General features: G+C 40.0%; 1 protein-coding gene across 3 annotated transcripts in view; it reads right to left on the bottom strand.

Annotated features, from left to right (window-relative positions):
• Window positions 1–12,715, bottom strand: part of rxrab (retinoid x receptor, alpha b) — a 93,094-nt gene that overhangs the window by 7,074 nt on the left and 73,305 nt on the right. For 2 of the 3 annotated variants that reach the window (XM_051657767.1, XM_051657789.1), the window contains exons 6-9: window positions 11,178–11,207; window positions 8,450–8,613; window positions 1,429–1,558; window positions 326–458 (exon numbers count right to left, since the gene is read on the bottom strand). In XM_051657767.1, the coding sequence (XP_051513727.1) occupies window positions 326–458; window positions 1,429–1,558; window positions 8,450–8,613; window positions 11,178–11,207 (457 nt within the window). The remainder of the gene's footprint in view (window positions 1–325; window positions 459–1,428; window positions 1,559–8,449; window positions 8,614–11,177; window positions 11,208–12,715) is intronic. The other variant, XM_051657778.1, reaches the window with a different exon arrangement.

The raw sequence follows: 12,715 nt of genomic DNA, 5'->3' as shown, positions 1-12,715 counted from the left end.
TTACAGTATTTTCATTTTTTGGTAAACTAAACCTTAAAGTACATTCTCCTATACCAGATTAATATCCAGAGACAAATAAAAGTATCATAATAGTTGTATCAGTATACAAGCTATTTGTAGTATGATACCCCTGAAAAGTGTAACACTGTTGCTCTGGATGCATTGCTCTTTTTGTTTCAGCATTCTGACCAGACCAACATAGCAATATTGACTCAACCAATATTGTGAATTTGGGGCAGGATTATCTATTTGGCCAACCAATGGCAATTACACACTTTCACTTTAAGTTCTTTGGTAGTCTTGGAACGTTTGGACATTTACTAACCTGTCGAAGATGGCTCCCACACCGGCAGTGTGTGCGCTGTTTCTATGGACGTGAAGGCCAGTAGCTAATAATATCCCATCTTTTACAGCTATAGAACGATGTGAAAAAGAAGCAATCAGGAGCTCATTCCATCCTAGTGACAGAGGACATGAACACGAAAGCATATTAATGAATAAACAAACAAACAAACAAACAAACAAAGGACAAAAGAAAAGAAGCACCACGTCTATTTGTTTATGGGAGGTGAAGTTTCTTTGTTTATTCTATTTGTTTACTTTTAACGCTTAAAATCGGCCTCAATTGTATGTACTCAAAAGTTTTAAGGATATTTCTTATACAACAGAAATATTTTACAAATGTATCCATGGTGTTTTAACAAACACATTTCAAAATGTTAAAAGGACAGTTCACCCAAAAATGAAAATTCTGCCATCATTTATTCACCCTCATGTTGTTTCAAACACATATGACTTTGTATGGAAAAAAAAAAAAGAATTAAATAAAGGGAAATGTTGACTCAGGCAAACATTCTGCCTAACTTCTCTGGTGTGTTCCACAGAAGAATGTCTTATAACGGCTTTTAATGTAATTTTCATTTTTGGGTGAACTATCCCTTTAAATGGTTTCATAATTTCAAAATTTCAAATTTTCACTGTACTATCCCATTTCTGAGGATCTGAATAACATGCACTGAATAGAAAGACATTAAGTGTTTGATTGTCCTCAGGCAACCAACAGCCTTCTGAAATAAAGGCAACATGTGAACACAGAGAACAATCCAGCTTTTTATTATCTCTCGATTTGTGTAGAAACCCTCATCCTTAACAGAATAACGACTCTCACTATGAGATAATGAGATGGAATTCTTTCTTTAATCGATGCTATGTCACAATGCTGCATGAACCATATCTCTGGATCCATATAAATGCTTCTGAAATAGACTGCAATGCCACATAACTGTAAACATGCTTATTTAATTAGCTGAAATGTTTGCAGATGAAACTCCATAGCTGGAAGACTAGATGTAGAGAAAATATGAGTCATGGCAGGTCAATGTCTGCAGGAATCAAACAAAAGCAGTCTGTGTTTATTTATTGACGCACCTGCTCGCAGGAGGATGACTTGATCATCCAGCAGGAGATCAGAAAAGTGAGGTATCCGCTTGGCCCACTCCACTAAAGTAAAGAGTTGCTTGTCAGCTGCTTGACAGATGTTTGTTACAGGGTCGTTAGGCTTGAGAGAGAAAGAGAGAAAGAGAGAGAGAGAGAGGATCTCTATGTCAGTGACCTGGCTTCCCATAGAAAAGAAAATTCACAAATGAGATCTCTTTAATATCTCTACTGTTTCAGCAAGACAGCAATGAGATTAGCGCTGACTTTGAATTTAGAAACCCTAGTTCAAATCTAGGTGGGACCTGCTTGGCTTTTAAGGGTTCCCATAACTTAACTGGAAGAGCATGGCACTACCAACACCAAGGGCATGGGTTCGATTCACAGGGACCACACAAACTGATAGAATATATACCTTGATTGCACCTTAAGTGTCTTCCCTAAGCATCAATGTAAATGTTACTGAGGAGCAAATGGATTTTTTTCCTAAAGTCTCCTGCTTTTCACATTTTTCCTCTAGAGTTTCAGAAGAGACCTCAACAAACTCAAAAACTGTGCTCAGATTTAGGATAAGATACCAAGATACCAAAGTCTGCAATCAAAAGGCAGAGATTTTAATATGAACTCAAACATTTTTCATCAAATTAGACCACAAACCAAATTATCTAGGCTACCCATATTCATTAACAGGGGTCTACACTCTTACTGTCAACAACTGTTTCTTTGTTTCTATTTTAATTTCTTCCAGGAATTTTAGGAGAAGCATCTGAAACAAATGTGATACTTTAAGGAATACTCCAGGTTCAATACAAGTTAAGTTCAATCGACAGCATTTGTGGCATAATGTTGATTACCACAAAAATTATTTTGACTTGTCCCTCCTTTTCTTTAAAAAAAAGCACAAATATGGGTTACAGTGAGGCACTTACAATGGAAGTGAATGGGGCCAATCCGTAAACGTTAAAATCCTCACTATTTCAAAAGTATAGCCAAAAGATGAATACAATATACATGTTAACACGATTTTAGTCTGAAAAATTTAATTTTAATTGTAGTGCCACACTGTATCCTCGATTCCCTGTCTGTCACTCACTCGACATTGTGTCGATGTAGTGACACTAGGGGTTTGATCTTGAGAGCCCCAATCACCTTTGCTTAAAATAGAAAAGGCAAATGAGAATTGGTGAGTGGAATTTTCATGCCACTCTCCGCCCCATACATACAGGTATAAAAGGAGATGGCGTGCATCACTCATTCAGATTTTTTCTTCGGAGCTTAACGCACGTGTATTCGTCCATGTCACCAACGCTTACGCTTCTGGATTTACAGCGCATATCAGCGGTCACCCTCGCACGGTCGAGTGTTGTGTTTCCCCTGGGTGCTTCAGCGGCTGAGTCTGCAGGTGCTAAAAGAGTATATTCTTAAGAGTATATACTTTCTTCTAAAAGAGCTCGCACAAATGATTGCCATCTTTTTAAAGATGTGCTACTGGATGTGGCTGTTATCTCTCCCCTCCGGATTCCCATGAGATCTGTCTCAAGTTCTTGGGGCGCCAGCACGCCGAGGCAGCTTTTGTGGAGGTGTCATATTCTCATCGTGAGAACATGCCCATGAGAACATGCCCATAAGAACATTGCGGTCCTGGCTCACCTCCTTTTTCATGAAGCAGGGAGCCACAGCGGCTGCTTCCCAGCCCAGTCCGTCCTGGGCTGATACTCAGGCGGCCGGGTCAGCGAGCGCCGAGGGCGATCTGGATGTGGACATAGAATCATTTCTTCCGGCTCAACCCCAGATTTGTCGAGCTTCCCCAGGTAGAGCGTGCCGTAGCAGTGCATTTATGCCCGCAGTGTGCAGCCACCTGGAGGGACCGACCAAGGCTCCCTTCCAAGGCCTGTAAGTTCTCTTTCTTGTTGATGACGAAGGCTTACAAGGCCGCAGGTCAGGCCGCTTCCGCCCTGCATGCTATGGCCAGCCAAGGCGTTGAAAGATCTGCACGAGGGTAGAACCGACCCGGGGCTTATGCAGGAACTGCATACCGCGACCGACCTCGCCCTACGGGCGACAAAGGTCACGGCACATGCCCTGGGCCAGACGATGTCTACTCTCGTGGTCCAAGAGCGGCACCTGTGGCTCAACCTTGCGGAGATGCGTGACGCCGAGAAGGTTCGCTTTCTCGATGCGCCCATCTCCCAAGGGGGACTTTTTGGCGACACTGTCGAGGACTTCATACAACAATTCTTGATGGTGAGGAAGCAGATGGAGGCGATCAAACATATCTTGCCGCGGTGCGACTCGGCCACCTTCAGGCCTCTGAAGTCCTACGCCCCGTCTGCCTCTTGCCAGGGCCGTCCTCCTGAGGCGCCGGCCCCGGCTCCTGTACGGCAGTATTTGAGAAGTTCCCATAGGAAAGCGGCTCCACCCGCCCGTCAGCCGGCCCCCAAGAACCCCGGATGGGCTTCGAGGCGGCCCTGACATGGGCGACCCAGGGATGAGATGTCTGACTTCGACCGGTCTGACCCAGGTGAACCTACCAGCCCCACCATCGCCCCTGGTTCAGAGCGTGGTGAGTATAACATTGTCATGTGTCCTCTGGGCATAAAAGAGCAGTTTCCTTATTCCCTGGGTCATTGCGCTTGCGACGGCCAAGTGCTGGAAGTCTTTCCGGTCAACCAGTCGGACACGAGTACCTCACTTTCCCTCATTCTCCATTGAGAGACGGCCGGCAAAGAGGTAAGTATGCTGGTCTCTGGGGCCACGCACCCACCCCAGCCACTGGCCTCCGTTGCAGGCTTGCAAAATGTTAAAAGCACGTCCCCCCTGGGTTGTCTTCCAGGTGGGGAGCCTGCTCTGCCTTGCCACCCTTCCCGGGCATGATAAATCCAGTTGTCCCCTTGGTGCTGCTGGTGCAGAGTCTGGAGGCCTGGCTAAAGCTCTCCAGCCCCTCACGGTGGCTCGTCAGGATGATTCGCCTTGGCTACGTGATCCAATTCGGCAGACGCCTGCCCAGGTTCAGTGGCATCGTCTCCACTGAGGTGTGGGGCGAGGGTGCCTCCATCCTTTGGCTGTTGATTCAGGGGAAGCATGTGTTGGTCCGGATACCCGTATGTCTGGGGCAGAGAGTGACATGCAAATTCCACTCACCAATTCTCATTGGTCTTTTCTATTTTAAGCAAAGATGACTGGGGCTCTCAAAATCAAACCCCTAGTGTTACTACATCGACACAACTTCTCGTTCCCTCCATCAGGGAACAGGGGTTACACCAGTAACCCAGACGTTTTTGCTTTTTTAAAAGAAAAGGAGGGACGAGTCGAAATACTTTTTGTTGTTGTAATCAACTTTATGCCACAAATGCTGTCGACTGAGCTTAACTTGCATTGAACCCAGAATATTCCTTTAAGGGTACACTCAGTAATTTTTTCCTCATTAAAAAAGACTCCTAAAAGGCATGAATTGTAATTTTGCAATATAAGAAGGTAATCATGTTAAACCACTCATATTAAAATGAAGACTCCAGTTGGAGAGGGTCCGCACATGGGGACTGCCATTTTAGAATCACATGACCAGCCGTATACTACTCGCTTAATCTCAGTAACCTTCCTGTTATTTGACTTTTTTACTCATTGATTAAATTAATCATGGTTGACTGTGAATACTAAATTTCTACAATGGCATCTGAAACTGAAAACAATTGATTTTAAATGATGTTGCATCCAAGCCGCAAGGTATCATTGTAAGTCCAAGATGACACAAAGACAAAAGTTACGGAGTGCACCTTTAAATTGAACAAAACAGAGAAGTCCTTTAAGTCTACTGAGATTTCAAAGGGTAACATCAAAGCAACACAAATTTCCACTAGGTTAGGATGGGGAAGGTAGAAACTATGATTGTGCTTTTGGATGTCAGAGTTTTAACGTATTCATTTATCAAAACAATGCTGGAATAAGAGGCGACATGGTGGCTCAGTGGGTAGCACTCTCCCTGTGTTTGTGTGGGTTTCCTCCGGGAGTCCAGGTGCTCCGGTTTCCTCCACAGTCCAAAAAAGCATGCAGGTTAAGTGAATTGGAAACTCTAAATTGCCCATAGGTGTGAGTGAGAGTATGAATGTGTATGTCTGTGTGTGTTAGCCCTGTGATGGACTGGCCACCTGTCCAGGTTGTTGCAATCTCTACTGAAACTCCTTCCAAGCTGTTATTGATTTAACTGTGTGATACGTGTGTCTGTCTGTCTGTCTGTCTATTTATCTATCTATCTACAGTTGAAGTTAGAAGTTTACATCCACCTTAGCCAAATACATTTTAACTCAGTTTTCCACAATTCCTGACATTTAATCGTAGAAAACATTCCCTGTCTTAGGTCAGTTAGGATCACTATTTTATTTTAAGAATGTGAAATGTCAGAATAATAGTAGAGAGAATTATTTATTTCAGCTTTTATTTCTTTCATCACATTCCCAGTGGGTCAGAATTTTACATACACTTTGTTAGTATTTGGTAGCATTACCTTTAAATTGTTAAACTTGGGTCAAATGTTTTGGGTAGCCTTCCACAGGCTTCTCACAATAAATTGCTGGAATTTTGGCCCATTCCTCCAGACAAAACTGGTTTAATTGAGTCAGGTTTGTAGGCCTCCTTGCTCGCACATGCTTTTTCAGTTCTGCCCACAAATTTTCTATTGGATTGAGGTCAGGGCTTTGTGATGGCCACTCCAATACCTTGACTTTGTTGTCCTTATGCCAATTTGCCACAGCTTTGGAGATATGCTTGGGGTCACTGTCCATTTGGAAGACTGATTTGCGACCGAGCTTTAACTTCATGGCTGATGTCTTGAGATGTTGCTTCAATATATCCACATCATTTTCCTTCCTCATGATGCCATCTATTTTGTGAAGTGCATCAGTCCCTCCTGCAGCAAAGCACCCCCACAACATGATGCTGCCACCCCCATGCTTCACAGTTGGGATGATGTTCTTCGGCTTGCAAGCCTCACCCTTTTTCCTCCAAACATAACGATGGTCATTATGGCCAAACAGTTACATTTTGTTTCATCTGACCAGAGGACATTTCTCCAAGAAGTAAGATCTTTGTCCCCATGTACACTTGCAAACTGTAGTCTGGCTTTTTTATGGTGGTTTTGGAGTAGTGGCTTCTTCCTTGCTGAGCAGCCTTTCAGGTTATGTCGATATAGGACTCATTTTACTGTGGATATAGATACTTGTCTACCTGTTTCCTCCAGCATCTTCACAAGGTCCTTTGCTGTTGTTCTAGGATTGATTTGCACTTTTCACACCAAACTACGTTCATTTCTAGGAGACAGAATGCATCTCCTTTCTGAGTGGTATGATGGCTGTGTGGTCCCATGGTGTTTATATATTCGTACTATTGTTTGTACAGATGAATGTGGTACCTTCAGGCATTTGTAAATTGCTCCTAAGGATGAACCAGACATGGGGAGGTCCACAAATTCTTTTCTGAGGTCTTGGCTGATTTTCCCATGATGTCAAGCAAAGAGGCACTGAGTTTGAAAGTAGGCCTTAAAATACATCCATAGGTACACCTCCTATCAGAAGCTAATTGTCTAAAGGCTTGACATCATTTTCTGGAATTTTCCAAGTTGCTTAAATGCACAGTTAACTTAGTGTATGTAAATTTCTGACCCACTGGAATTGATATAGTCAATTAAAAGTGAAACAATCTGTCTGTACACAATTGTTGGAAAAATTACTCATGTCATGCACAAAGTAGATGTCCTAAATGACTTGCCAAAACTATAGTTTGCTAATATTAAATCTGTAGAGTGGTTAGAATATGAGTTTTAACGACTTCAACCTAAGTGAATGTAAACTTATATATATATGTGTGTGTGTATATATATATATATATATATATATATATATATATATATATATATATATGTGTGTGTGATATATATATATATATATATATATATATATATATATATATATATATGTATGTGTGTGTGTGTGTGTGTGTGTGCAGCGTTAGCCTCAGTGTGTTTAACTGACATGGTTAATGAACTAGGCTGAGGCTTTTCTCTAATGGCATGACAATGTCCTTCTTCTGCAGTATACCCCCTCTCAAGGGGTCTGTACGGAGGCCTTCAATGTCAGAGTGCATTTCAATGTAGCAAAATCCATCCACTGGTAGCGACTGACCGTCAGATTTTAAAAATAGCCTTCAGACAGACAGAGTCCAAAATTAACTTTCTGCCACAATGGCCAATTGCGGACAAATTGAGAAAATGTACTGGCCATAAATATTTCATACTGGCCATGAAAAAAATATTTTGTATACGTTTTTTTTTTTTTTTTTTTTTTTAGTTTTTTGTCCCAGTCTTTCCTTGCATATTTTTGACAGTCAGTACAGGTCATTGTGCCACTCACACTTTCACAGTATCATATATGAGACGAAACAGTCTCTATCTCTTTGTAAAACTACAACTGCACATCCCCATTGGGATTTTGTTCATGGTTTCATGTTTTGACTGGATGGGTGGAACTGATGGCTTTGCACTAAAAAGGTAAAAGTTGTTATGTGCAAGTCACAACAGCTTTCTTTAGTAGATGGTTTGAACCATTCACTCACTTACATCAGCGAGGGTCAGACTATTGTTCTTACAATTCAACTTAAACCTTGTATTATGTTGCAGCTCATTATATCGTTACAGGCCAATTGATGAGCAAATTAATTAGGCAAAGCCAATGTTTGCTTGTGTTCACCACTCGTTAAGCATTACTTTTGGACCATCCTCATGAAGCTACTCAAATCTGGATCTGCTTCTTTTTTTGACAGCTGATATCCCCCCCAAAAGGGTACCTTCTTTCTCTCTATCTGCAGGGAAGGCAGAACCTTTCTTTTGTCTTGACATTCAGTGTTAAGTGAAGTGCAATAAAGAAGTGTAACTCTGAAACAGTGCATTTCAGATGAGCCAAATGTTCTCCATAAGTTGAATGTCACTGTATGACAGAGTGTGATTTAGAGGGAGAGATTGGCTTACAGAGTTGGCAGGCGAACCCAGGTTGGCTTCCACGTAGGTCTCCGTCTTTGGTTCCACTGCCAATTCGGCTTCCAGAATCTTCTCCACGGGCATGTCCTCGTTGGCACAGCTGCTGAACTCACCCTCGCTCTGCTCCTTTGCCCGCTGCCGCTCCTCCTGTACAGCTGCACACATGCACATAAAAAATTAGACCGCTTGCATATGTGCAGGCACACACTGCATATACACAGATACATATACAAACAAAATCATGACCTTGCACACAATAGCACACAGCTGCTTTTGGTTTGTTTTTAAGCTAAATGTTTCCACAAAAGCAGCTCAGGCAGTTTTTCATCAAGTTGCATATGTGTCCAGCACATTATTCACCGACTTCAGAGGACAGAAATCACAACAGTCGACAGTTACCAAAGTTGAGGAGGTCAACCTATGTTTCAAGCAACATTATTAGCAATATGTATTCTTCTCGATAAAATATGTATATTTTATTTGGGTATGGTCCAACGCAAGCATGACTGAGTGCATTGAACAAGCTTCTATTCAGCGGATGATTTCCATGGACAGAGTCATGGCAATAAAACTGTCCCTCTAAAACTTTCGGTCAAGTGATTAGTTATGCAGGCATAACCTGCAAGAAGTTGTATGTGAAAATGTGTGGATCTTTAAGAGAAAACTCCAAAAAAATCTTTTTCTCATTCAGTACTTATGTCTTGTTTTCCTATAAAAATATTTAAGCAAGATAAATTTACTTTAGAAGCATACTGCAAAGTGTAATATTTTAAGACTTGTTTTCAGAGAACATATCATTAAGCGAATCGTTCATAAAAAAAAATAAGAATACAGACATAGGGCCCTATTTTAAGCGCAGCACAATGCCTTAACTCATAAGCGCAAAGTCAATGGGGATGGCCATGAAGTGTTGGTATTTTCATGTAAGCGTGCGCTAAGTCTAGGCACAAGTGGGTTCGGCGAAATTGCGTGTACAAGGTGCTAATCAGGTCAATGGAGGTTCATCTCCGGCACCGTCTCCGTCCATTCCCTGTCAAGCACCAGTGATATAAACAAAGACAGTACATTCAGAAGAAGTTGGTAGTGTAAATTGACTGTATGCAATTAATTGGAAGAATACAAATTATGGATTTACATTATTTTGGGTGTCCTTGTTAAATGGGACATGTTCCTTTTATACACATAGGAAATGTGATTCAGGGTATGGATGTAGGCTTTGTTAAATTACAGAGAATGTAAGTATTATTAATAATTTTAATTTACTGACACACAAATCATGGCTAGTATTAACAGTGATTGAATCGGCACGCACTTCTACCGGTCAACAATGATTCTGAAAAATTAATTTATTGAAACATGAAAAAATTAAACCAAAAATTGTTCTACATTCAAATAACACTTCAAATGAATAGAAAATATAAACAAAATAACAAAGTGGTCAATATCAAATCCAAACATTTTACTCTCTACCAGCCCCTTTTGCAGTGACTTAAACATAACAATAAAAAAAAAAAATAATAATTGAAAAAATAAACCATGACCTCTAGAAAATGTAACACAAATCTCATACTTTTTTTTCAACAAATGAAAAAAAAAAGCGATCGTCAAGGACATTTTTTGGAGGAACTGAATTTCGACCAAATTCTTAGGAAAATAGCAAATTGCGCTTTGCACCACTTCATTTACATACAATACACCCACAGTTTGTGCGCCTACACCCACAGTAGCACTAACACTCACACCCATTTGCACTTTGCACTAGCACAAAAATTGCACAATTAGCACTCTCATGAAAACTGGATAAGATGTTGCCCACGGTTGTAGCGTGTTGAGCTACGCTTGCACACTCACGAAAATAAAGCCCATCATGTTATTTCAAACTCTAATGAATTTCTTCCGTGGAAAACACAAAAGGAAAAAATTCAGGTTGCCTAGTTCCATGCAATTAGAATAAATGGGGACAGCAGCTTTATATAAAAAATAAAGATATAATAATAATTCAAGATACGTTATCTAAAAAAACCCAAGTTTTATTATCTTATGCAGTTTTGCTTCTCAAGTAAATGTATCTTTTTTTAGGGAAGTTTAGCTATTTTTACTTGAAAACAAGACTTATTTTTTTAATTGTTAATGCATAGGTGTGTGTGTCTATGTGTTGTGTACAAAGTGTACATATTTGTTTGGCTTGGTTTGTGGGTGGGGTGCAGCAGGTTTTAACCACACAGTCAGTCCACTGTGGTCTGGAAACAGTGAAAATTAGTCGTGTCTACCTCACTGTCAGGCTGTGGAACATATCAGCTTTTCCTTCTGTCTGTAAAAGTCCTGTTTTATGACTCTCTCTCTCTGTATTAGACAGAAACCACTAGCAGATCATGGGGGGAATTCTTGAGTGGGAAAAGCAGAAAGCTGTTGGAGTCAACTGAAGTATAAAGCTTTACTCCAGGAGTCAGAGAGGGGTGAGGAGAGAGGCAAAAGGAAATGATTTTAGCTTTACAGTCCTCAGAAACAGAGAGAGTGAGAGAACAGTGTGTCTGGTTTTATTCTCAGAAGCCTAAATGTAAGGGGCAAAGTGTATATATGTAAATCAAAACACTGTTCTAATTTTCTCAAATCTTTCATCATATTCAGTGATATTCATAAACACTGACAACATGCACATTATTTATTAATTAAAGGAATGGTTCACCCGAAAAAGAAAATTCTGTCATTATTTACTCACCCTCATGTCCTGTATGACTTTCTTTTTTTTCTGCGGAACACAAAAGAAGATGTTTTAAAGTATGTTCTGTTTTCTGTTTTCCATTAAATAGCAGTTGATGACTTATTTTAGAGCTTAAAAAAGCACCCGAAAGTGTCATATAAGACGTCCATGACAATATCCGTCATATTGTAAGTATTCTGAAGGCATACGATCACATTCTTCATGACATTCTTTAACATATCTACTTTTCTGTTCCGCAGAAGAAAGAAAGTCATAGGGGGTTTGGAACAACATGAGGGTGAGTAAAAGATGACATAATTGTTTATTTTTGAGTGAACTATTTCTTTAAGGTCCATATTCTGGTTAGGCCTTTATTCTGAAAAAGACTTTTACATGTTTTAAAGCTACTGGAATATTCCTGTACATGGAAGGGTGTAGGATTTGTTCGAAAGTTGTCGATAAACTTGTTGGGTATTGCAACGGCCATATGCAATGCTATAAACCTAAGATTAATGGGTCAAAAAATTGAACAAAATCAAGCCATTTTCAAGTAGATCTACATCAAGAAAATGATCTCCAAGGGACATGAAGTGACATTCTGTAAAAAATATTATCCAGCATTTAATAAATGGAAATATAAACAAAGGGTAGGCTAAATTAAGGAGTGACGTGCAAAATGACATCTCAAGATAAATTAATTATGGAGAAAATGGAGCATTGACAACACATTTTCCACACTTTCTGCTTTCCAACTCACACATTATCTTTTCTCATATTGCTTATTTATATGTAGTTACATTTTAATCTGAAAAAGTAGGCTTTAGGTTTACAGCCACTGAGTATTTTGATCAAGGCAAACTGTATTGTTTTTTCCCCCATCTTTTTTTCATCTACCCTGATGTTCTTCTCCAATGTATGGCTAAATGTATGCTATACATTGTGTGCAGAAAATCTAAAATATTAGTTCAAAATTCAAACATTCTTGCACTGACACAGAGTGGCTCTTTTTTAACTGCTTGCTCGACTCTCTCACACACTATGTCGTCATATGAACCCACCAGAAGAATGCCTAGTATTTTCTGCTCGCTGCATCTTTATAAACTATACAGATGAATAAATTACAATGATAAATGATGATAAAATGGTATTATGATAATAAGTTCAATTGCGATATATCACGAAATCCGATATATCGTGCTGACCACTACTAATATTCTTAATTTGGGTAATTTGGGCAATCAATTGTCTGTGCAGTTAAACTAGCATCTTAAAGGTGCAATCAGTAACTTTTGCCTTAGTGTCATCTTGGACCTACAGTGACACCCAGTGGCGTGGATGCAGCATCATTTAAAATCAATAGTTTTTAGTTAAAGATGTCATTGTAGAAATTCACTATTCACAGTCAGCCATGATTAATTTAATTCAAGAGTGAAAGTGTCCAATATCTCTCCATGTAGAATAAAACAGCTTTTATAAGGTTACTGATATGACTGGAGTCTTCATCTCATGTGATTGCTCATGATTTTATACCTATGTTTCAAAATTACTATTAATTT

This window comes from Myxocyprinus asiaticus, chromosome 3 (assembly GCF_019703515.2).
Source record: "Myxocyprinus asiaticus isolate MX2 ecotype Aquarium Trade chromosome 3, UBuf_Myxa_2, whole genome shotgun sequence".
NCBI classification, from domain to species: domain Eukaryota; kingdom Metazoa; phylum Chordata; class Actinopteri; order Cypriniformes; family Catostomidae; genus Myxocyprinus; species Myxocyprinus asiaticus.
This window is presented reverse-complemented; position numbering and strand designations above follow the sequence as displayed.